This window comes from Sus scrofa, chromosome 3 (genome assembly GCF_000003025.6).
Source record: "Sus scrofa isolate TJ Tabasco breed Duroc chromosome 3, Sscrofa11.1, whole genome shotgun sequence".
NCBI lineage: Eukaryota > Metazoa > Chordata > Mammalia > Artiodactyla > Suidae > Sus > Sus scrofa.
This window is the reverse complement of record NC_010445.4, coordinates 69,316,239-69,340,946: the sequence shown is the minus strand read 5'-3', so window position 1 is coordinate 69,340,946 and position 24,708 is coordinate 69,316,239. Positions and strand designations below refer to the sequence as shown.

Below are 24,708 nucleotides of genomic sequence, written 5' to 3'. Positions count from 1 at the left end.
TATTTTTTCTTAGGATTTTCATTCTCTGCTTACATTTTCCCTATGTTCTTGCATGCTTTCTACTTTATCCAGTAGAGCCTTTATATATTAATCATAGTTGTTTTTAATTCCTGACATCATAATTTAAACATCTTTGCCATATCTAGTTTTGTTGCTTATTCTATCTCTTCGTGTAGTTTTTTTGCTTTGTAAATATGTTGTGTTCTGGGACTTGTAACTTGTATATTATGACTTGCTGAATGAGGTGGCACTAGCCATCCACATGGGGTCAGCATACATGACTCTCTTAGCATCTGTGCCTTCACTTTGGGGAAGTGCAGAACTTAGGTCATTTTGATTGAATGCACAATGTCCATATACTCACTCAAGGAAGTAAAGTTACAAGATTTCTTATTTACAAATTTCAGCTGTGAGGGTGGGGTGTGTAAAAGCCCGGGGAAGGGCACTCTGCCATCCCAGGTCACAGGTGAGCAGGCAATAGAGAGTAGAGTAGCAAGCACCTATTACTCGTAAGGTATTTGAGTCAGAGTTTGCTAACTTTTTGTGATTTCAGCTCTTAAGTGGTTATTTTAAAAGGTACCCTGGGAAAAATCAAGCAGCAACTTGCGGCAGGAATCCTAAGCTCAGGTCCTTATCTGTCTAGACTGTGCATATGAGCAGGGTTGTCATACTGTAAAATGCCTAGGTGGCAACTCAGAATAGCTATTTTCTCATCACAATTGACCCTGTGATGCCTAAGCATTGGTCTTTAGGGAAAATCATGGGCACTGTCTAGATGGTGGGGATATTAAAAGCCACTGGCAGGGTTTTGATCACCTAGCACATGAAACATCTGGGCAAGGCAAAAATGCCAGTCAGCAATATCAGCAGACAAATGATAATTTGAAATCCTGTCCATAGCCATCCCCTCCCATTTTTGAAGGTCCAGCCAAGAAAATAAATCAAAGCCCATGGATAAGATTAAGGTAGGTATTTGATTTAAAACTTGGGTGAGATTATGGAATACTTGTACCTGTTGGGTCATCTTTTATAGACTTATCTGGATTTATCCAGAAGTATCAATATATTTGCAGTAAGAGATCCTTCTGTAGTTCCCTCTTCCTTGACCAATTAGTAACTTATAGCTAAATCGTTTTGTGAAAACCATCTGCACTAAAAAACCATATTATTGCTTTAAGGCTGGGCTTTGGTGTTACAGCCCAGTGTGTTCAGCCAGGGTAACTGGCTGATTGGTGTTTACCTTAATAATTTGTTGTTGTGTACCTGTCGTGATTGTGCCTAACCCAGTTCCCAAGAGGGCTGTAGCAGACCTACTCCCAACATAATGGGAATGAGTACTGCATACTTTTTTTTTTTCTCTTCTTTTTGGGGCCCCACCTGTAGTATATGGAAGTTCCCAGCCTAGGGGTTCAATTGGAGCTGTAGCTGCCAGCCTCTGCCACAGCAATACCAGATACAAGCTACATCTGCAACCTACCCCACAACTCAACAGCAACGCTGAATCCTTATTAGCCCAGTGAGCAAGGCCAGGGATTAAGCCCACATCCTCATGGATACTAGTCGGATTCTTAACCTGCTGAGCTCCAACGGGAAATCCCGAGTACTGCACATTTTTGACATGAGGGGGATATAAAGGGAGCTAGTTTGGGGGTCCTATTCAGTGATCTGTAGGGAAGCGTAGTTCCAAAGAGACTAAAGTACCTTGGAATGAAGAGAGAGGACTTCCAAGGGGGTTAGCAAAGATACAGATGCGTTGGAAGTTGAATAAAGGAGAAGTGCACCTATGGGGAACCGTGAATATGTGATTTCTCCACAGTACTGGACCCACAGTGAATACTGTTGGATTGAGGATATCCAAGTAAACTGCGATTCCCCCTGGGGGTCTGAGCCATTTCTCAAGACTGTGGGACTAGTGCTCCTCAGGCTCGAGTGTGTTGGTACCTGGACAGATATGGGGGATTATAAAGGACATGTGGGGGCTCCTGCCAGATGTCACATACTGTTTTGCAAAGTGTTGCATGGGAGCAGTTGAGTATCCATGGGGAGTAACTGGGCAAGCCACGAGGATGCATGGGATGCCTTCTGTTGGACAGATGAGGGCAGGGTCAAGAAATTAGCAAGGTAGACCACTAATTCAGGAAAAAGCCTTTTTTTTTTTTTTGATGAGGGGAGCACACCCATGGCATATGGCAGTTCCCAGACTAGGGACTGAATCAGTGCTGCAGCTGCTTGCCTATACTACAGCCACAGCAACCCGGAATCCAAGCTGCATCTGCAACCTACACCACTGCTCACGGCAATACCCAGATCCCCAACCCACTGAGCAAGGCCAGGGATCGAACCCACAATGGATACTAGTTGGATTTGTTTCTGCGGTGCCACAACAGGAACTCCAGGAAAAAGCCTTTGTTGAGTGTCTGATAATATGCTCAACAATTACAGCAGTCCAGAAACTGATCTCTGGTTTCTTCCCATTGACTGAAAATATTAAGACTTTGGGAGGACTCAAATAACAGGATCATGGAGCCCTGAGAGTTGACATTGGAAAGGACTCCCTTGGGGTGGTTGGTGTAGGGAGATAACCCTGTGGCTGTGGTCCTGGAGGGGGTGGGGGTGGGGATACTAACCCTCAGTAGGTTGCATAATGTGGATCAGTCTAACGGGTGTAGTGAGGACAAGCAATTAAGAGAAACCTTTAATCAGACCCCTCTAAGGTTATGAGACTTGACACATCTTGACCTATTAAAAATCAAAGGCACAGTGGAGAGCAGCCTGGCAGATGCAGTACTGTCTTACACTTGAGCAGCAAGGTGGCCTTTGGATAGACACATAGTTAACTACAAAATGCCACCAAAGTGGGTCTTAAGCAGGAAATTTAGATTAATAGTCATTCAGTTCATGACTAAATCCTGGAGCGTTCACCATCATCAGCTGCCGTATCTTTCTGGATGTCATCTCTTCTACAGTGGAAGCTTGTGGAGGCAGCATTTGGGATAAAGTTGTGTGCCATGCTGTCATGAGCTGAGGCATTGTCATCTCTGAGATTCATGTTTGGCACTATCATGGGCTGGGATGATCTCATCAACCATTGTTGCAGGTAAAAGGAGCCATTCCAGAGTAGGTAGATCTCTAGCCACCCATCAGAGGAAGTGAGACACCGGGAGGTCTAACAAAGTTGCATAGATTTGGGATACTCTGATTAAGATTTGTTTGCACCACTGAGAGTATCTGTAGGTATCTCATATTCTTTTTTGAAAAATTTTTAATTTTCATTTTTTATTAAAGTATAGTTGATTTACAATGTTGTCAGTTACAAAGTAACACATATATGCATTCTTTTTCTCATATAGTCTTCCATCATGTTCTTTCACAAGAGATTGGATATAGTTTCCTGTGCTATACAGCAGGACCTCACTGCTTATGCATTCTGAATTTAATAGTTTGTGCCTACTAACCCCACACTCCCAGTCCATCCCCCTCCCTCCTGTTCCTCCTTTTTGGCAACCAAAAGTCTGTTCTCCGTCTGTGAGTCTGTTTCTGTTTTGTAGATAGGTTCATTTGTGCCATATTTTAGATTCCAGATATAAGTGATAGCATATGGTATTTTCCTTTCTCTTTCTGACTAACCTCACTTAGTATGAGAATCTCTAGTTGTATGCATGTTGCTGCAAAAAGCATTATTTTGTTCTTTTTTATGGCGAAGTAGTGTTCCATCATGTATATGTACCACATCTTCTTAATCCATTCATCTGTCGTTGGACATTTAGGTTGTTTCCATGTCTTGGCCATTGTGAATGGTGCTGCAATGAACTTTAGGGGAATTCTCCTGTTCATTTAACTGGGAATTGTTCTTGTGTGTCTTCATTTTGCTTATATTTTTCATGTTCTGTGGGTTTAGGGAAAATAACTACTGTGGTCTTGGAGGGCTATTTATATGCAGGAGTGTCCCTGGGTAGCTTGTGAGGGCTTACCTTTTTTTCTGGCATGTGGACTGCTTTTGGTTTGGATGCCATCTTTTTCCTCTGTGTGTGCAGGGTCTTATCCCCTTGATAGGTACTGTGCTGGTGTATGCCCTGTGCTCGCTTTCAGGGAGATGAGGGCAATGGGCATGGCCTGTAGCCAGTGCCTGCTTTCAGGGCCCTTGGCAGTGGCGAGGACCTGAGGGGAGGTGGGTGTGCAGGCTGCTCCTGGTTGTAGGGTTCTCGGCAGTGGCAGTGAGCCTCAGGGAGATAGAGGTGGTGCCCAGAGCCTTTGGTGGCAGCAGTGCCTGTGTGTGTGTGTGTGTGTGTGTGTGTGTGTGTGTGTGCGCGCGCATTCCCAGGGGAGTGAGGGCAATAGGTAGTGCTCAGTTGCAGGGCCTTCCTTGGTGGTGACCCCTGGGGTGACTGGGGCCACAGGTGGTGCTTATTCATTGGAATTCTCAGGAGTCTGAGATGGCTATGGAGGTTTGCACCTGCCCCTGCAGCCCATGCAAGAGGCGCACCACTACTGGAGAGCCTGTGTGTGCTCAGACAAAGATGTTACTTTGGCTGTCCTGCCCTTCCTCCACTCGCCCTCCTTAATAATGAAGCCTTGCTTCTCCTGCAGGCCCAGGCCTCCTCTAGCACTCTCTTGGCCCTGGCACCCCATTCCCCAGACCCCTCAGGCTGTCTCTACATAGCCAACCCTAGTCATCTTCCTGGTACAGACCTCTGAAGCCTGATTCTCAGTGCCCAGCCCCCCTCCTGAGTGTCTCAGGCTGTGGTGTCCCGGACGGTAGTACCAATGGGCTGTGTGGCTTTCTCTGCTTTGCCCTCCTTAGTTTGGCTGCTATAATTTTCTCCGAGGCTTTGAGTTTCCCCCTCCATCCCAGCTGATCTCCCTGTCAGGTGGCCTCTCGGTATGGATTCCTTTCCTTTTTCATAGCTCCCTCCTAGTAGTGCTTGCTGGTCCTTCCCTAATTCCTTTTTTTCTCTTCTCTCTCTCTCTTTTTTTTCCCTTTTTTCTACCCAGTTATGTGAAGGAGGGTTTCTTGCCCGTTTTGGAGGTCTTAGGTCTTCTGTCAGTGTTCACTAGATGTTCTGTGCAAGTCGTTCTACATGTAGGTGGGTTTTTTTGATGTGTTTGTGGGCAAAGGTGAGTGCCACATCTTGCTCTTCTGCCATCTTGATCCCTCTCCAGAATCTTAAATTCTTAGTAAATTTTAGGGCTCTTTGGGAATGTAGCTCACAAATGATTAAGCGGCACCCTTTGCCAAGGCATGGAAGGTCTCCATCCATAAATAGTAAAGGTTAGAGGCACATGTGTAGCCTTGGTTTAAAGAAAATTTAGTTATGTGTTTCTGACAATTTAATGTTTAGTCTTGTATTACCAGAGGTGGGTATGAACTGCATAATACTGTCAGCAAATTAGGGTTGAAATTAGGGCAGTGTAAAGGCTGGTGGCCTTTTAGTATTTGTGCCCGTGGTCCCATTTAAGATAGCAAGCTTGAATTGCTCAGCTAGTATTTATACCTGTTGGTATTTTGGGTCCACCTTCTATAGGACCAACTTTCAACATGCACTATCCCCCCATCCTGGGTTCAATTGCTGGTAGGTTTCCAGTAACTTTATAGTATTACCTCTCAGGGGTCAAAGAGCCCATGACCCACATGCACAAAGTAGGGCCAGTGGTAGCAAGCATCTGTGTATTATTGTTTCGTGCTAGCCTGCTGAGTGCCTCATATGTCGTAGGTGCAGCCAAAAAAGAAAAAGAAAATGTATTTGAAATTAGCAGTCTGTGAAATCAAAGGTCATATACTTTTTTTGCACATGTAAAACATTTGTAGGTGATGCTACCATAGAAGATCAATTGGAGAACTCTAGGACTCAATTTCTGCACAAAAATAACTACTAAGATAGCAAAATATGTCAGAATCAATTTTTGCAGAACTCTAGAATCTAGTCAGAACTTTTAAAAAAAAAAAATTACTGAAGAGCTATTGTACCACGGTTAAGCACTGAGGCATCTTAAATTGCCTGCCTAACCACCCCCCAAATCTGTAGTAATTTTGAGGACAATAGAGTATACTCCTAATGCATGTTAGTAGTTATAGAGTAGTTATAGTTATATGATCCTTACTCTTAAAAAATTGTTACTCAGGGTTTCAGCCTGTCTCAAAGCTTCCTGAAGGACCAGGGAAGGGGTTTCCCCTTTGCTGTACTTCTAAGTTTTCCCAGAGCTGAGGCAGCTTCCCTGCCAGTGTTTGACCAAAGCATTGTCTATAGCAGCCTGGGTCTGGGGATAACAGTCAGGATAAACAATAGGCACACTGAAAAGCTTGGAAGGAAGCAGATGAGAAAGGAAATACTTGGGGAATAGAACTTTTTCAAGGTCCTGCTTTTACTGAGGAATTGAGCAGGTTATGTGCCGTGCCCAGAGCTGGACTCATTCACGGAAAAGGCTTAAGAGGACCTTAAGCTTTCATCTCTCCAGTGACCTTTCAGACTTTGCATTGCATAAGCTATAGGACCTGGCTGAGTGTTGGAGTGCTTCAGCAGAGAGAATCAGAACAGATTGGGAGAAGTTGTTTTCTTGTTTTCTCCCCCACCCCCACCTCTTTTTTTGGTGGCAGGTGTTTATAGAAACTCTGTCAAAATAATAGCTAACAGTTAAGCTAAAGAGAACACAGGTTTTGGTGCTATGCACAACAAAGTTTATAAACTTTTTACAAAAGTTGTTTAGAAAAATATCAAAGAACCAAATAATAACCCACAATAAGCAGTACTATTAACTTCCCCTAGGTTGGGGGAAGAATCTGGTATCCAGAGTTGCCATGCTGTAGAGGTCCAATTTTTGAGCAAAATTATGAAACAAAGAAATAAAAATATGCCTGTTGTGTGTGTATGTGGGAGGGGAAGTACAGTTTACCCTTGAACACTAAATGAGGGTTAATTTGCATGTAACATATTCAATTTTCCATTTCTTGATTTTTCCATATCCATGGATTTAACCAATCACAGGCTATGATGTACTATAGTGTTTACTATTGTGACATAATCCACATATAAGTGGACCCCAAAGTTTAATTCCACATTGTTTCAAGGTCAATTGTAATTAATAAAAACTGTCCCTGAGGAAGCCCAGGAATTAGAAAAACATTTCTGTCAACTGTCTTAAATATGCTCAAGGAGCTAAAGACCGAAAACCAAAGAAAACCAAGAAAAGGATGTCTCACTGAGTAGATCTGTCACAAAAGGGATAGTAGTTATCAGAAGGATCCAGATCGAGGTTTTGGAGCTGAAGTACAATAACTGAAATGAAAAATCCACTAGAATGTTTCAGTAGCAGATTTTAGCAGGCAGAACAGTCATTCACTAAACTTGAAAACTGGTCAGTTGAGATGATTACGTTTGAAAGTCCAGAAAAAAATGAAGAAAAAGTAACGGAATCATGAAATACCACCAGTACACCAGCATGTGTGTAATGAAAGTCCCAGGGGGAGGAAAAAGAGAAGGAACAGGAGTGATATTTGATGAGTAATTGTTGAAAACTTCCCCAAATTGGTGGAAAACATGCATCTATACAAGGATATGGAGAAATTGGAACCCTTGTACATTGCTGATGGGAGTGTAAAATAGTGTAGTCACTGTGGAGAATAGTTTTCTGGTTCCTCAAGTAGTTAAACATAGAGTTACGTATAGGTTGCCTTTTAATTCTCTTGATTGTGTACTTTGATGAACGGTTTTGAATTTTGATGTCTGATTGATATATTTTTACTTCTGTCGCTTGTCCCTTTAAAGTCAGTTTTTAATATATGGAGTGCAAATTCATTCTTTTACACATGGGTATTTAGTTGTTGCAGCACTGTTTGTTGAAAAGACTTCTTTCCTTGTGAATCTTCTTGGCTTCTTTGTTGATTCGTCATAAATGTTAGTGTTTATTTCTGGACTGTCAGTTCTATTCTCTTGATCTGTATGTCCATTCCTTTAGTAGTACCACGCTGTTTTCAGTACTGTAGCTATGTGATAAGTTTTGAAATCAGAAAGTGAGTCTTCCATCTCTCTTCATCACTTTCTAAATTGGTTTGGCTACTATGGATTCATGTATGAGCTTCAGGATCTGCTTGTCAAGTTTTGCAAAGAAAAAAGCTGTCGTTTTGCTCGGAATTGCCTTGACTCTGTAGATCAACATGGAAATATTGCCAGTTTCCCATTTATTTTGATCTCCTGCAGTTTTAACAGTGTTTTGTGGTGTAGTAGTCTTATTTTTTGTTGTTGTTAACTATATTCCTAAATGTTTTACTCTTTTTTTATGTTACTGTGAACAGAATTTTGTTTCATTTTTGGATTGTTCATTTTTTGTGTATACAATTGATTTTTGTGTATTGAGCTCAGTTCCTAAACTGCTGAATTTATTTGGTGGTCCTAGTTGGTTTTGTTTGGTTTCCTTGCTATTTTTTGTATTGAAGATCATGTAATCTGCAAAGAGACAGAGTTTTACTTCTTCCACTCCTTTCTAAATTTCTTTTTTCTTTTTCTTCTTCTTCTTTTTTTTTTTCTTTGTGTTTTTATTTCTTCACCCGCTGCATATGGCAGTTCCCAGATTAGGGTTCTAATCAGAGCTATAACTACCAGCCTACGCTATAGCCACAGCATCATGGGATCCAAGCCGCATCTGCGACCACAGCTCATGGCAACACCAGATCCTTAACCCATTGAACTAGGCCAGGGATCAAACCTGAGTCCCCATGGGTACTAGTCAGGTTTGTTACTGCTGAGCCAACTTAAGGATTTCTTTAAATTGCTTTCCAGATTGTCCTGGCTAGACCCTCTAGTGTGATTTTGAATGTAAGAGGAATAATAGACGTACTTGTCTTGTTACTAAGAGAAAAGCATCTGATCTTTCACTATTTAGTATAATGTTAGCTATGCATTTTTTTATAAATGCCATTCATCTAGTTGAGGAAGTCCCTTTTATTTGCTGAGTTATCATATCATTAAAGAGTGTTGGCTTTTGGAGTTTCTGTTGTGGCTTAGTGGTTGACAAACCAGACTAGTATCCATGAAGATGTGGGTTCGATCCCTGGCCTCACTCAGTGGGTTAAGGATCCAGTGTTGCTGAGAGCCGTGGTATAGGTCGCAGACATGGCTTGGATCCTGTGTTGCTGTGGCTGTGGTGTAGGCCAGCAGCTGCAGCTCCGATTTGACCCATAACCCGGGAACCTCCATATGCCTAGGTATGGCCCAAAAAAGACAAAAAAAAAAAAAGTGTTGGTTTTTGTTGAGCTGAACAGTAGCTTTTAAGAGCCTGTTCCATATCAAGTGATATATTGTTGGGATGTAACAAGTTTTTATAGTGTATCTGGAGAAGGTTATCTGAAAATACTAAAATTTATTTGCTAAATACCAAAGCTCTAAGAATTCTTTAAATGCAAAATTAAATTTTTTTTTAAATTTAGCTTTATATCTGCACTTGTGGCATATAGAAATTCCTGGCTCAGGAACTGAATACAAGCTGCAACCTATGCCACAGCTGCAGAAATACCAGATCCTTTCACCTACTGTGTGAGGCCAGGGATCAAGCCCATGCCTCTGCAATGCCCTGAGCCACTGCAATCAGTATTCTTAACCTACTGCACCAGAGCAGAAGCTCTGAAAAGTTATTGTTAAAGTTGTTTATAGGAGTTCCCTGTTGTCACTGCTGTGGCTCTTGTTACAGCTGTGATAAAGGTTTGATTCCTGGCTTAGGAACTTTTCGTGCCATGGGTACAGCCAATAAATGAATAAATAAAAGTGTTTATAATTATTATAAAACTTGAAAGCAGTGATGGGAGGCTGTAGGGTTTTGAATGTTACAAAAATTATAAGATGTGGATTGTTGAAAAGGAAGAAGAAATATCTTTTTGGACATTTAATCATGAATCTAATCATATCCAGTTTTAAGAGGCTAGACTAAGTTTATCATTCTCAAATTGGAATATTTCTTTCCCAGTGATATGTCAGGCATTGTCAGGGTAGTATGAAGCCATGGAATAAAAATGGCATCTTTTTTTTTTTAATTTTTGTTTTTTTGTCTTTTTAGGGCCGCACCTGTGCTATATGGAAGTTCCCAGGCTAGGGTTCTAATCGGAGCTGTAGTCACTGGCCTAGGCCACAGCCACAGCAACGTGGGTTCCAAGCCACATCTGTGACAATGCTGAATCCTTAACCCACTGAGTGAGGCCAATGATCGAACCTGAGTCCTCACAGGTACTAGTCTGATTCATTTATGCTGAGCCACGACAGGAACTCCAAAAATGGCATTTTGTCCAGTGGGGTTTAGTTTTGGGATTTGTTTTTGTTTTTGTTTTTTGGTGGCATGTGGAGGTTCCCAGGCTAGGGGTCTAATTGGAGTTGTAGCCGCCAGCCTGTGCCACAGCCACAGCAACATAGGATCCAAGCCGAGTCTTCGACCTACACCACAGCTCACGGCAACACCAGATCCCTAACTCACTGAGTGAGGCCAGGGATCAAACCCGCCACGTTATGGTTCCTAGTGGGATTCGTTAACCACTGAGCCACATCAGGAACTCCCAGTGGTGTTTAGTTTGTTGGTTTTTTTTTTTTAATCAACATTTTATTTTGAAATGTAGATTCTCATACAGTATTAGAAATAATATAGAAGGATTGCTTTTACCCTTTACCCAGTTTCCAACAATGGTGACGTCTTGCAAATCTGTAATAATATATCACAACAAAGATGATGACATTGATTCAGTCAGTGTGCTTAATGTTTACGCCACCACAGGGACCCTTATGTTGCCCTGTAGTAGCTACATCCACTTCTCTCTTATTTCCACTCCTTTTTTAACCTCTGGGAACCATTACTCTAATTTCCATTTCTATAATTTTGTCATTTCAAGAATGTCATATAGGAGTTCCTGCTGTGGTACAGTGGGTTAAGTATCTGACATTGCCCAGCACAATGCCAGCTGAGGTTCAGATTCAGCCTCTGGCCTAGGTACTTCCATATGCCATGATGCAGCTAAAAAAGGAAAAGAAAAGAATGTCATATAAATGAAATCATACAGTGTGTAATCTTTTAGTATTGGCTTTTTTTCACTCAGCGTAATTCTCTGGAGAACATCCGGTATCCGTAGTCTCTTCCTTTTTTTCTGATGTGTAGTATTCTGTGGTATGAATATACCCTAATTTGTTTAAATATGTAGCTATTGAACAAAAAGATGGTTGTTTTCTAGTTGTTGACTGTTATAAATAAAGCTCCTATAAATATTCCTGTGCAGGTTTTTGATGAACATACCTCTTTATTGCTTTCGCTGGGTCATATGTTGGTTGCATGTGTAGTTTTTTGAGAAATTGCCACACCATTTTCCAGGATGTTTATACCTGTCCCACCAGTAATGTGTGAGTGATCCCATTACTCCACAGCCTCACCAGCATTTGGTGGTGTCATTATTTTTTTAATTTTAGCCATTCTCTTATAGGTGTGTTGTGATATTTCATTGTGGTTTTAATTTAATTTGCATTTCCTTAATGATTAATGGTGTTGAACATCTTTTAATGCCTTTTTCCCTCATGTCTATCATATTCAGTGAAATGTATTTTTTTTTTTTTTGCACATTTTATGGGCGGGATTGTCCTTTTTTTTTTTTAAACTATGGAGTTATGAGAGTTCTTTTACAGGTTTTGTTTTTGTTTTTGTTTGGTTATGAGATTTGCAAATTTTTTCTTCTAGTCTGTCTGTAGCTGAGAGAGGTACCTCATTACTGAGGGAGATGAGTGGGAATGAAAGCTCAGTTTCCCCATGAAGTCTCCACTGACACCACAGGGAGAGGTAGCTCATTACCAGCCATTACAGGTGAAAATAGTCCTACGATCCTGCATGGCCATCTCTAATACCACATTGTCCTGGATGTTGTGGTGCCTCATTAGAGTTTTCCAAAGATTAAAGTCTGGGCTTCTCACTTGGCCTTTGCTTGAGTGAGTAAGGATAAGGCCAGTTTTTGTTTGTTTGTTTGTTTTGTTTTGGTTTTTGTTTGTTTGTTTTTTTAAATCTGTGGTATTTGGCTGGAAGAGAGTGGTTATTGTCCAGAACTTTTCTGTCTTGCTAGATTTCATCTGTTTTTTTAGCTAATGAGAGAAAGTTTTTGCTAGAGCGTTAGTCTGTGCTCTTCGTTCTTGGGTTGCTGTTTTTAGTTCCAAGTCTGGGATATTTGAAGTAAAAAGAAAACCCAGGGATCTCACCACCATGTCATTCCTCAGGTCCCAAAGTTCCTAGCCAGTCTGCTTTTTTTTTTTTTTACTTCTTTCAGATTCTTCTTAAATTTGTTTTATATATAAGGTCCAGAATTTTTCGTTGTGCTTATTATTATTAGCAGGAGGAATAGGGAAAAGTAAATTTACTTACTTGATTATGTGAGAAATGGCACCATAATTTAAAATATTTTTATATGAAATCAAATGTTGCATTAAAATCAAATAGAATGCCAGGTTATGACTGGCTGAACACAGAAATCTCAAAGAGATTTTATATTTAGGATATTTTTAGGCAGTACATCCCCAAAAGAGGTACTAGTTCTTTTTCTTATTCTTAATGGTAAATATGAGGTTGTAGGCCAGACTTTTGTAAGAGAGTCAAAAAATGTAACGGCTCAAATAAGATCAAATTGTGTTTTCTCTCCTGACCAAGGTAGGAAAGAGAGATCTGCTTCTTAAGTCCATCTAAGGAACCAAGCTGGCTGGGCAACTGAGCCATCCTCATGTATGGCTTCCAAGGTTGTTCTAGACATCACCATTTTCAGTGGGCAAGAATAATGGTGATGGTAATGATGGTGCTAGTAAGGGAACATGGAGGTCAAGAACTTGATCTTTTAAAGACAGAAACCAGGAGTCGTACTTAAAGCTTTTGCTCATATCTAATTTACTCCTATCTCATTGGCCTAAACCTAGTCATATAGTCATATCTGGCTTGAAAAGTAACTGGAAATGTCTCTGCTTGGTGATCGTGTGACAGCAGAAATTGGGGTAAGGGACTTCTGTTATTAGAAGAAAAAAGGTGAGAATACTAGGGGGACAGCAACAGTCTTTCCTTTTGTAACTTCAGTGAAACATTTTTAGAAGAAATGAACCGTATGATCTTAGTTAATCATGAGCCATTTTATTCTGTAGTTAACTGTTTTTTTCTTCTGTCTTGCCTGTATTATTGTAGGAGATCAGCATTACCCTCATGGTCAGATCTTAGCCTGGAATATAAAACTGATTTTTATATAACTATTTGGACAATATCAAGTAAGAACTTGTTTGTATCTTCTAGGGTTTACAGAGTCCACGGGGAATAGGATGCCATCCGGAAGCTGTATGTAGTCACATTATTATTGAGAGCCATGAGAAAGGATGTTTCAGGACTCTAACTGCTGAACGACCACAGCTGGACAGCCGCCCTTATGTTTTCAGATCTGCTGACTCCTCAGAAATGATCAGAGGACAACGGAGTCCATCATCATGGAGGAACAGGCACATCAACTTTTCCAAGTCTTTAGACCAGAGCGCCTCCCATTTCAGAGTTTGGAATTCCTTGCAGTTACAAAGTCCTTCCCCATTTCAGAACTTTATAGCTGATGACTTGAAAATTAGCAAGGGTCTTCGAATGCCATTCCGTGAAAAGTTGGACCCTTGGCTGTCAGAATTAGAACCTGCTTGTGTGCCACCTGAAGAAATGGATTGTCATTCTTCATCACAAATGCTGCCCCCAGAACCCATGAAAAAGTTTACTACCTCCATCACTTTCTCATCTCACCGACATTCTAAATGCTTTTCAGATTCCTCTTTTCTTAAGGTTGGTGTTACTGAAGGTAGCCAGTGTACTGGAGCATCTTTGGGGGTATTTAATTCTCATTTCACTAAAGAGCAGAATCTTCCTAGAGATCTAAAACAGGAAAACTCTTTCCCTTCGTCATTTAAAACCATTAGTCAGTCACCAGATAAAGCTATGACTCTTTTAGCAGAGAATAGTAGGCAAGGTCAAAAATTATCTGTTGAACATTCTCACCAAGAAGAAAAGCTCATAGAAAGATCCGATTTTAAAGGCAGTCATTCTAAGCCCGGTACCAGTGCAAATGATAGCAATTTCAAGGAAGTTCATTTTGCTGATAACCATACCCTCATTAGCATGGGTAGACCAAGTTCTACACTAGGAATAAAAGAGAAGAATGTAACTATAACTCCAGATCTTCCTTCGCACATTTTTCTTGAACAAGAGCTCTCTGAACAAAGCAAAGCCCCACATGCAGATCACCATGTGAGAAAACACCATTCTCCCCCTCCTCAGCACCAGGATTATGTAGCTCCAAATCTTCCTTGTCGTATTTTTCTCGAAGAACGAGAACTCTTTAAACAAAGCAAAGCCCCACATGTAGATCATCAGATGAGAGAAAACCATTCTCCCCTTCCTCCGAGTCAGGATTTTATAGCTCCAGACCTTCCTTCTTCCATTTTTCTTGAGCAACGTCAGCTCCTTGAACAAAGCAAAACCCCAGACGTAGATCACCACATGAGAAAACACCATTCTCCTCTTCCTCAAGGTCAGGATTATGTAGTAGAAAGGAATAATCAGCATAAGCCTGAATTACACATTTCTGATATGATAAATGTTGAAGCCAAATTCAGTGATGTGGTCTCCCCATCAGCCCCAGTAGTAACATCTGCATCTACTCCACCTTCAAATAGAAAAGCACTTTCTTGTATTCGAATAACTCTTTGTCCCAAGACTCCTTCCAAGGTGGATAGTGGAACCTTAGATAAAAGAATTCACTCTTTGGATCCTGCCTCTAAAACAAGGATGAATAGTGAGTTTAACTCTGACCTACAAACTGTATCTCCAAGATCATTGGAACCAACCTCCAAATTACTGACCAGTAAACCTATAGCACAGGATCAAGCATCTTTAGGTTTCCTAGGACCTAAGTCTTCACCGGACCTCCAAGTTGTACAGTCTCCTCTTCCAGATAGTAATATTACTCAGGACTTGAAAATCATACCTTTTCAGAATAGCCAGATAGTAACCTCAAGGCAAACCCAAGTGAACATTTCAGATTTGGAAGAATATTTCAATCCAGAAGGGACTCCGGTATCTGCAGATCGGTGAGTCTCATTGTGATGCCAAGCAAGCTGATGGAATTTGTGATAAAAGGTTTAAAATACTTAAGCAAATGTCAGTTCTTGGGGGAGAGGCAGTATGATTTCTCTTAGGGGAGGTTGTATCTGCCTAATTGAGAAGTCTTTCAAGGAATAAACACCTGAGTGAGAGAAAACATCTGAAAGTAATATGTTTATGCTTTCAAAGGGCTTTTGACAAGACAACATCAAGTATCTTCAAACACTGAATTACTCTGAGAAGAATCTTGGATCATCAGTTGCTACAATTTGTTAATTCCTTATTTATTGCATTGGAGATGTACTGAAGACCAGGCTTTGGGAGAGGAAACATGCATATGCTCCCTTCTCACTCTCGTTTCCATGTCATGATTCCCCTCAAATATTTAGTATTTACAGAGAAACAAAGGTACCTCCTTGGTGGAAATTCCTGGCAGACATCACTTTAGCCAAGTTATCAAGTTGAACATCACCAGTAATGCACATCAACTTCATGTGCTCTCTGATGTGATGCCCTACTTCACAGTGGTTGTAGGAATGGAAACCCAATTCAGGGATAAAAGCATTAGGTTTATACTGTTCAGCCTGATTGTAAGACTGTCATTAATTCAGTTCTAGGTTAATGAATCTCTTACCGTATGGCTAAACGAATTACCATGTGTGTTTAATGTTTCTGCCCTGATTGTTGAAAAGATAATGTATCACAATGTAGTGCACTGGCCTTGGAAAGAAGGGGGAAAAAATGTTTACTCAGCATACACATGTTGTAGTCATGGTGGTGAGGGATTAAATATGTTATATCATTTAATACTTATGATAACTCTGAGGCAGGTGGTGATATCCTTATTTACTATCGGGGAAACTGAGACATTGACATTGCTACTTTTTTTTAGCAAGCAGCATTGTCTCAGATAATGCTGTCTGTTCATTCAAAGCAAGAGCTTATTCACCTCATGGTACTGTCTCTTCCAAATCCTGAACCCTACTTCTAACTGTTCTGTCGACAGTCTTCTTAGACAAGTCATTTAATATCTTCAGCACTCATATATGGATGATTGGTGGAAGGAAAAATATTGGAAAGCTTAAAGGTCCCTTAGAGCCCTGAAAGTTAGTAATTGAGAAGTGGATTGGGGAAAAAAAAAACAACAAGATCAATCTGTGGTTTCAGTACTTTTATAAACAGTAGGGTGCTATAGAGATGAGTAATGATACTTTTTGTGTGTAAAAAATGTTAAGAAATGAAAAGATTGACAAGTTTACACACAGTACTTAATTCTTCCAAGTGATAAAATGCCATGTTAGCTGAATTCCTTGAATGAGAAGAAAATTATAGATATTTATAAATATGAACTAATAGTAATGCCATTTGTTCAGAATGTACTAGGCTGGGCATTGTGGTTGATATATCATTGTATACTTAGTATAATCATCAGAAATAGATATTATTACCTCAATTTAGAGATTTTAGAAACCTAATACTTAGAAACTAATGTGTTTTGCCCAAGATCGCATGGCCATTAAGTGTTGGAGGTGGCATTTGAACCTAGGTTTGTCTGATTCCATCAATAATTTGAAAAATATATATACACACACATACATACATATACACACTCAGTCTATGTGTGTGTTCATATATATGCATAAAACATGAGTTAGTATATATGTATTAAACTAATTTTGAGATAATTTTAGACTTACAGAGGAATTGCAAAAATAGTAGAGTTCCTGTGTTATCTATTGCAGTGTAACCCATTACCCTGAAATGTAATGGCTTAAAACAATAAATGTTATCCCAAAGTTTCTGTGGGTCAGAAATCCAAGTGTTACTTAGCTGGGTGCTTCTGGCTCAGGGTCTCTCACAAGGTTGCAAACAAGGTATTGACTACCTCTGTGGTCCCATCTCAAGGCTGACTTAGAGGATGTCATTCCAAGCTCACTCACATGGTAATTGTCCAGAGTTGCTTCCTTCCATAAGGCAGCTCAAATATAATAGCTAAACTTCTCTCAGAGTGACTAAGTGAGAGGGCAGGGAAGGGTACCCAGGGCAAAACCTGGGTCTTTTTAACCTAAATTTGGAAGTGAATCTCACTACTTCTGCCACCTTCTATTAGAAAAAAATGAATCTGTGCTTCTAGCTCACCCTCAAGGGTTAAGGATTTCACAAGGGCATGAATACCAGGAAGCAGAGATCATTGGGGGGATATTATAGAGGTTGCCAGTGTACCCTTTGCTAAAGTTTTCCTTTATGTTAACATCTTACCTTCAGAGCTTAACCATAAAACATTTACTCAAACTAAGAATTTTTCCTTCATATAAAATTATGATTAAGTGTGTAGAGTGCTTTGGATTTCTCCTGGTTTTTCCACAAATGAACGTTTTCTGTTTTCAGATTCATCCCAAGATCTACTTTGCATTTAGTTATTCTGTCTCCTTAATCTCCAATCTGTGGCAGTTTCTCAGTCTTTCCTTGTTTTTTATGACCATGACACTTCGAAGAGAACTGATTAGTTATTTTGGAGAATCTTTTTAATTTGGCTTTGTCTGATGCTTTCTCAAGATTAGATTGAGGTTATGCCTTTTTGCATCTTATCAAGGAACACGTTAAGTTAATATGCATTACTGGTGATGTTAACATTGCTCACTTGGCTAAAGTAGTATTTACCAAGATTCTCCACTGTAAACTTAATGTTTTTCCTCTGTGAATACTAAATATTTGAGGGAGATACTGGTAGACTCTGCAGATGTCCTGTATCTGCTTAAACTTTGATCACTAATTTTAGTACCCCTCAGTAGATCTTGTCTGTACCAATTATTACTCTGGTATTCTAATGGAGTTTTCATATTTCCTTCATTCCTGCTACATTTATTCATTGGAATTCTGTAATCAAAAGCTGTTGTTCCTCTACCATTTAATCTTTTAGTTTTTTGTGTACATCAGTATGGATTTGGGATATTTTATTCTTTGGATTATAATCTAATACTGTTCAAGTGGTTTTGGTTTTAGCTGTTGAGAACACTTTCATGTTGGCTACTGTACCCAGCCCTAGCCTGGAAATCAACCATTTTTCTGAAATACTCTCTTTTCTTTTCTTTTCTTTTTTGTTTTTTTGAGAATAGGATTTTTTTCCCCCTAGCTTTACTGAGATAAAATTGGCATATGACATTGTTTAAGGTTTGGGGTATGTTGCTTTGCTATATATATATAGAGAGAGAGTGAGCAAAATAATTACCATCATAGCATTAACTAATACCTTCATCACCTGATATGATTATCATTACTCTTTTGTGAGAAAATTTAAGATATACTCTCACCAACTTTGAACTATGTAGTACATTATTGTTAACTATCCTCATAATACCATGCCTAAATTCCCCAGAATTTATTCATCTTTTCATTGAAAGTTTGTACCTTTGACCCCGCTTCTCCCCATTTCCCCCAGTCTACCTGTTAAACAGCATTCTACTTGGTTTCCACAAGTTCAACTTTTTTTTTTTTTTGGCCACGCCCTTGGCATGTGGAAGTTCTTGGGCCAGGAATCAAACCCGTGCCACAGCAGTGACCTGATCCACTGCAGTGACAACCCTGGATCCTTAACACACTGTACCACAGAGAACTCCCAGGTTTGGCTTTTTGGTTTCCATGTATAAGTGGTATCATACAGTATTTCTCTTTCTCTGGTTTATTTCTCCTAACATAATAGGTCTATCTCTGTTGTTGCAAATGACAGAATTTCCTTCTCTCTAACAGCTAAATAACATTCCCATGTCTTCTTTTTCTTTTATGTCTTTTTAGGGCCGAACCCACAGCTTATGGAAGTTCCCAGGCTAGGGGTTGAATCGGAGCTATAGCTGCTGGCCTGTGCCACAGCTACATCAACGCAGGATCCAAGCTACATCTGTGACCTACACCACAGCTCATGGTAACGCCAGATCCCTGACCCACTGAGTGAGGCCAGGAATCAAACCCACATCCTCATGGATACTAGTCAAATTTGTTCCTGCTGTGCCACAAGAGGAACTCCTCTCATGTCTTCTTTATCCATTGACAGACGCAGATATAGTTGTTTTCACATCTTGGCTAGTGTGTATAATGTTGCAACAAACATGGGAGTGCAGATAGCTCTTCGATATCCTGTTCTTACTTCCTTTGGATGTATATCCAGAAATGAGATTGCTAGATCATATGGTAGTTCTCTTTTTAATTTTTTGAAGAAACTCCCTATTGTTTTCCATAGTGGCAGCACCAATTTATATTCCCTCTAACAGTGCATAAGTGTTCCCTTTTCTCTGCATCCTCATCAGCACTTATTTGTTGTCTTTTTGATAATAGCCATTTGGACAGGTATGCGGTGATATCTTATTGTGGTTTTGATTTGCATTTCCCTGAAGTGATGTTGAGCACCTTTTCATCTACCTGTCGGTCATTTGTATATCTTACTTTGGAAAAATGTCTATTCAGGAGTTCCCGTCGTGGCGCAGTGGTTAACGAATCCGACTAGGAACCATGAGGTTGCGGGTTCGGTCCCTGCCCTTGCTCAGTGGGTTAAGGATCTGGCGTTGCCGTGAGCTGTGGTGTAGGTTGCAGACGCGGCTCGGATCCCACGTTGCTGTGGCTCTGGCGTAGGCTGGTGGCTACAGCTCCGATTCAACCCCTAGCCTGGGAATCTCCATATGCCGCAGGAGCGGCCCCAGAAATAGCAAAAAGACAAAAAAAAAAAAAAAAAGAAAAATGTCTATTCAGTTCCAGTTCCTTTGCCCATTTTTAAATTGGATTATTTATTTATTATTATTATTTAGTTGTATGAGTTTTTTATATATTTGAATGTTATTCCCTCATCAGATATATGATTTGCAAATATTTTCTCCTGTTCTGTAAGTTGCCTTTGCATTTTGTTGATTCTGTACAGAAAATTTGGGATTTGATGTCGTCTTCTTTATGGGCTTTTGCTTTTGTGGGTGTGCTTTTGATGTCCCATCCAAAAAATCATTGACAAGACCAATGTCAAAGAGTTTTCCCTTATGCTTTTTCCTAGGAATTTATGGTTTCAGGTCTTATGTTTAAGTTTTTAACCCATTTCAAGTTAATTTGTGAATAGTAAAATAGTCAAGTTTCATTTTTTTTTTGGCATGTGGTTATCTAGTTTCTCGGCACCTCTTATTGAAGAGGTACTGCCCCTACTGAGTATTCTTGGTTCCTTTGTCAAATATGAGTTGACTGTATATCGGGGGTTTATTTATGGACTTTATGTTCCATTCCTTTAATCTATGTGTCTGTTTTTGTGCCAGTGCCGTACTGTTTTGATTACTATTGATAGCTTTGTAGTATAGTTTGAAACCAGGAAGTGTGATGGCCTCCAGCTTTGTTTTTTTCTCAGAATTGCTTTGGCAATCTTTTGTGGCTCCATACAAATTTTAGAATAGTTTAATCCTCTTTCTATGAAAAATGGTATTGAAATTTTGATAGGGATTGCATTGACTCTTTCAGTGGCTTTGAATAGTATGTATGTTTAAACAATCTTTTTTTTTTTTTTTTTTGGTCTTTTTGTCTTTTGTCTGTTGTTGTTGTTGCTATTTCTTGTAAACAATCTTAATTTTCTGGTCCAGGAATACAGAATCTTCCCATTTGTTTGTGTCTTCCTCAGTTTCCTTCGTCAAAGTCTTTTAGTTTTTAGTGAACAGATCTTTTGCCTCCTCAGTTAAATTTATTCCTAGATTATTTTATTGATTTTGATGCTATTGTAAATGGATTATTTTCTGTATTTTAGACGTTTCCTTGTTAGTGTATGGCAACAGCTGATTTTTTTATGTTGATTTGTCTTCCTGCAACTTTATGGAATTAATTGGTTATTTCTAACAGTTTTTTGGTGTAGTTTTTAGGATTTGCTGTGTATAAGATCATATCATTTGCAAACACAGACAGCTTACGTCTTCCTTTTGATTGGGTGCCTTTCTTTTTCTTGTCTGATTACTCTGGCTAGGACATCCAGTACTGTGTTGAGTAAAGGTGGTGAGAATGGGCACTCTTGTCTTGTTCCTGATATTAGAGGAAAAACTTTCAACCTTTCACCATTGAGTATGATGTTAGCTGAGAGTTCGTCATTCATGACTTTTATTATGTTGAGGTATGTTCCTTCTGTACCTAATTTGTTGAGAATCATATCATGAAAAGATGTTACATTTTATCAGTTGTTTCTCCACATCTATTGTGATAGTCATATGATTTGTACCTTTTTAAAGTAGCTTATTATATTTGTTGATTTGTTCATATTGAATGAGGCTTACATCCCAGGGATAAATCCCAGTTGATCATTGTGTATAATTCTTCTCACATGCTATTGAATTCAGTTTGGTAATATTTTGTGAGAATTTTTTTGTCCGTATTCATTAGAATTATTGTCCTGTGGTTTTCTTGCAGTGTCCTCATCTGGCTTTGGATTGTAAGGGTAATGTGGCCTGGAAGACTCATCTTACTTATTTGCACAGGTCCCTCCTTCTTCAGTTTTTGAACAAGTTTGAAAAGGATTGGTGTTGTTTCTTCTCCTTTTTCTTCTTTTTTTGCTTTTTAGGGCCAAACCTGTGGCATATGGAAATTTGCAAGCTAGGGATCAAATCGGAGCTACAGCTGCTGGCCTATGCCACAGCAACACAGTGCGTCTGTGACCTACACCACAACTCACAGCAATGCCGGATCCTTAACCCACTGAGCGAGGCCAGGGATCTAACCTACATCCTCATGGATACCAGTCGGGTTCGTTACCGCTGAACCATGATGGGAACTCATGTTGGTTTTCAAATGTTAACTTGCATTTCTGGAGTAAATAATCTTGGGAGGAATTCACACACACACACACACATTCTCTACATTTTGTTTAGGTTTTTTGCTTCTGTATTTGTAAGGAAGATTGGCCTACTAATTTTTTTTTTAATAGTTATTTCCCCAATACAATTTTTTTTTCTACTGTATGGCATGGTGACCCAGTTACACAGACGTGTACTCATTCTATTTTCACACATTATCATGCTCCATCATAAGTGACTAGACATAGTTCTAAGTGCTACACAGCAGGGAGTTCTTCTGATTCTGTAACATATCATAGCTATTAATCCAATATAATGCAATACAGTATTACTCTATTGTTTAAAAATGAAGTTTTTTGGTTTTGAATAATTTTAGATTTACAGAAAAGATACAAACATAATAGAGTTCCCTTTACCTTTCTTCCAGTTTTTCCTAGTGTTAATGCCTTATATTGCCATAGTACATTTTTATAAGTTAGAAGGGTCAACATCTATACATTACTATTAACTAAACTTCAGACATTTTTTGGATTTCCCCAGTCTTCCTGTTAATGGCCTTTTTCTGTCCCAGGACCCAATCTAGTATATCACGTTCCATTTAGTTAGTTGCCATGTCTCCTTAATCTTTCCTGGTCTATGGGAATTCCTCATTCCTTCCTTGTTTTTCTTGATTTTGACAGTCTTAAGGAATACCGGCCTAATATTTTGTAGAATTTTTCCCAATCTGTGTTTGGCTGACATTTCTCTCATGATTAGACTGGAGTCATGGGTTTTGGTAAAAAATACCACAGAAATGAAGTACCCTTATCACCTCATAGCAGAGAGTAGGTACATCCACATGATATCTCTGGTGATGTGAACCATCATCCCTTGGATAGGATGGTGTTTGCCAGGTTTTTCTACTGTAAAGTTACCGTTTCTCACTTTTTGAACTCTCTTCTTTGGAATTCAGTGATTCAGTCCAGCCCAGGACTGGGCTTAAGAGAAAGATTAAGCATCACCTCCTTGGAAGGAGATGGATGGTGAGGCTGGGGGCATACCTACATGTGTTGTTTGGCCTCCTTCTATTGGCAAGATTTGTCTCCTTCCTCCTGTTACTTATTTATACAATCGTTTATATAGTCCATTCTGTTTTAATATGGATTTTTTTTGTAATCTTTATACGTAATTACAACTTGAAAAACTTGGTTCCCCCAATGACATATAAACCTTTTAAGAGAAGGCTTTGTTTCTTGTTTATTATATACTATGTATTTAGCACAGTCTCTTAATTTATGGTGGACTTACAGTAATTTTTTTAAATGAAAGTATGTGTTTTCACTTGAACTGAAAGTACCCTTTCCTTATATAATAGCACTCTAAATTGAAAATTAAATTAAAAAAAATTATACTCATGTATAATTACCTTGTTGTAAGTATCTGAAAAAGTGAAAGTTTCTATAGAAATAGCCATTTGAGTTTGATGTGTCTCCACAAAATATTCCTTGAAGCCACTTTGCAAAGAGATTACAGTATTTGACAAGCCAAGGATATGACCTGCTGTGTCCTTTCTTTTTTTTTCAGATCACCAGAGGAGATTAAGACATTGTTCTCTCCCTTCTCCGGAAAATTGTCATCTGATGCAGTCACTCAGATAACAACAGAAAGTCCAGGAAAGGCCGTGTTTTCATCTGAGATTTTTGTTAGTGCTAAAGATCGTGAACATGAAATTCCAGAACTCACTACCCAGAAGGTGGGCAAAGGTCTTGTCAAGTTTGCTTCATCATCTTCAGTCCAACAGATTACTGTTCCTCAAAGCACAGATGGTAAGAGAATGTGATTGTATGTTAGGTCATGTTACTAACTTGTGTGTGTAATTATCAAAGAAATTTCTTAATTGGGTGTTCCTAGTGAGAGAACCTAATTTTAATTTTAAACATTGGGCTGACATGTTTTTATCATCTTTTATTTACATAGCTATGAAGAGAATATAATTTTATTATGGTTTTAATTAAATTTCTAGTGGAGTTAACTGATTTGAAACTCATGCTGTTTGTGACATTTTATTTTCATCTCAATATATACATAATAATGTATAAGAATGCAAGTAGTTCAGAGAGACAGGTGAATTATTTGGCTTTTTTTTTTTTTTTTTTTTTTTTTGCTGTAGTAAATGTTGCATACTATAATAAATAGATAGTATAAACACAAAACCAGTCTGTTTCTTGCCATAAACATGGACCAGGTCGACTGTGTCCTTACTGTCTTTTAAAGCATGGAACCCAAGATTACCTTGGATTCACCGTCATAGTCAGCTAGAAGGGGCAAAAAAGCACGGAGGGGTGCATGTGGGAGGCTTTTATGGGCTAGGCCTGGAAGTGGCCCACATCACTTTCCACTGACTAGGAATAGTTTGACTTTTTTTTCCAGGATGAAAAAGAAATGGGTTTTGGTGAACAGCTAGCAATCTCTACCATAAGGTCTACATTTAGAGTGTTTGTATGCTGTCGTGAGAATATTTTGATAGTGCTTCTACTATACAACATTCAAAATTATAGCAAATTATTTTCTTTTTTAGATAAATAATTGGAAAATTAACAATTGAGTTCCCATTCTTCCTCCAAGTGTAGGTGGGAACTTTAAATTACTAAGTGTAAAGTATAGTCAGTATTTGTACAATATATTTTTAAGGTTTCCTACTTATAAGCAAAAAGTTTATCTATCTCTAGAACTAGATGGGATATCCGTACAAGTATAAAAAAATTGGTTAGTTCTGCATTTAAATTACACTGAATTTAATTTGAATTAAATACATTTCTAT

The 24,708-nt window shown here is 39.1% G+C and overlaps 1 protein-coding gene across 6 annotated transcripts in view; it reads left to right on the top strand.

The window, feature by feature from the left end:
* ALMS1 (ALMS1, centrosome and basal body associated protein) overlaps positions 1–24,708 on the top strand; it is a 163,302-nt gene that overhangs the window by 76,097 nt on the left and 62,497 nt on the right. For all 6 annotated transcript variants that reach the window (XR_002342571.1, XM_013996028.2, XM_021087373.1 and 3 more), the window contains 2 exons: positions 13,273–15,098; positions 23,472–23,713. Coding sequence is in view for 5 of the 6 variants with exons in the window: in XM_013996028.2 (XP_013851482.1) it covers positions 13,273–15,098; positions 23,472–23,713 (2,068 nt within the window). In the remaining variant the exon portion in view is untranslated. The remainder of the gene's footprint in view (positions 1–13,272; positions 15,099–23,471; positions 23,714–24,708) is intronic.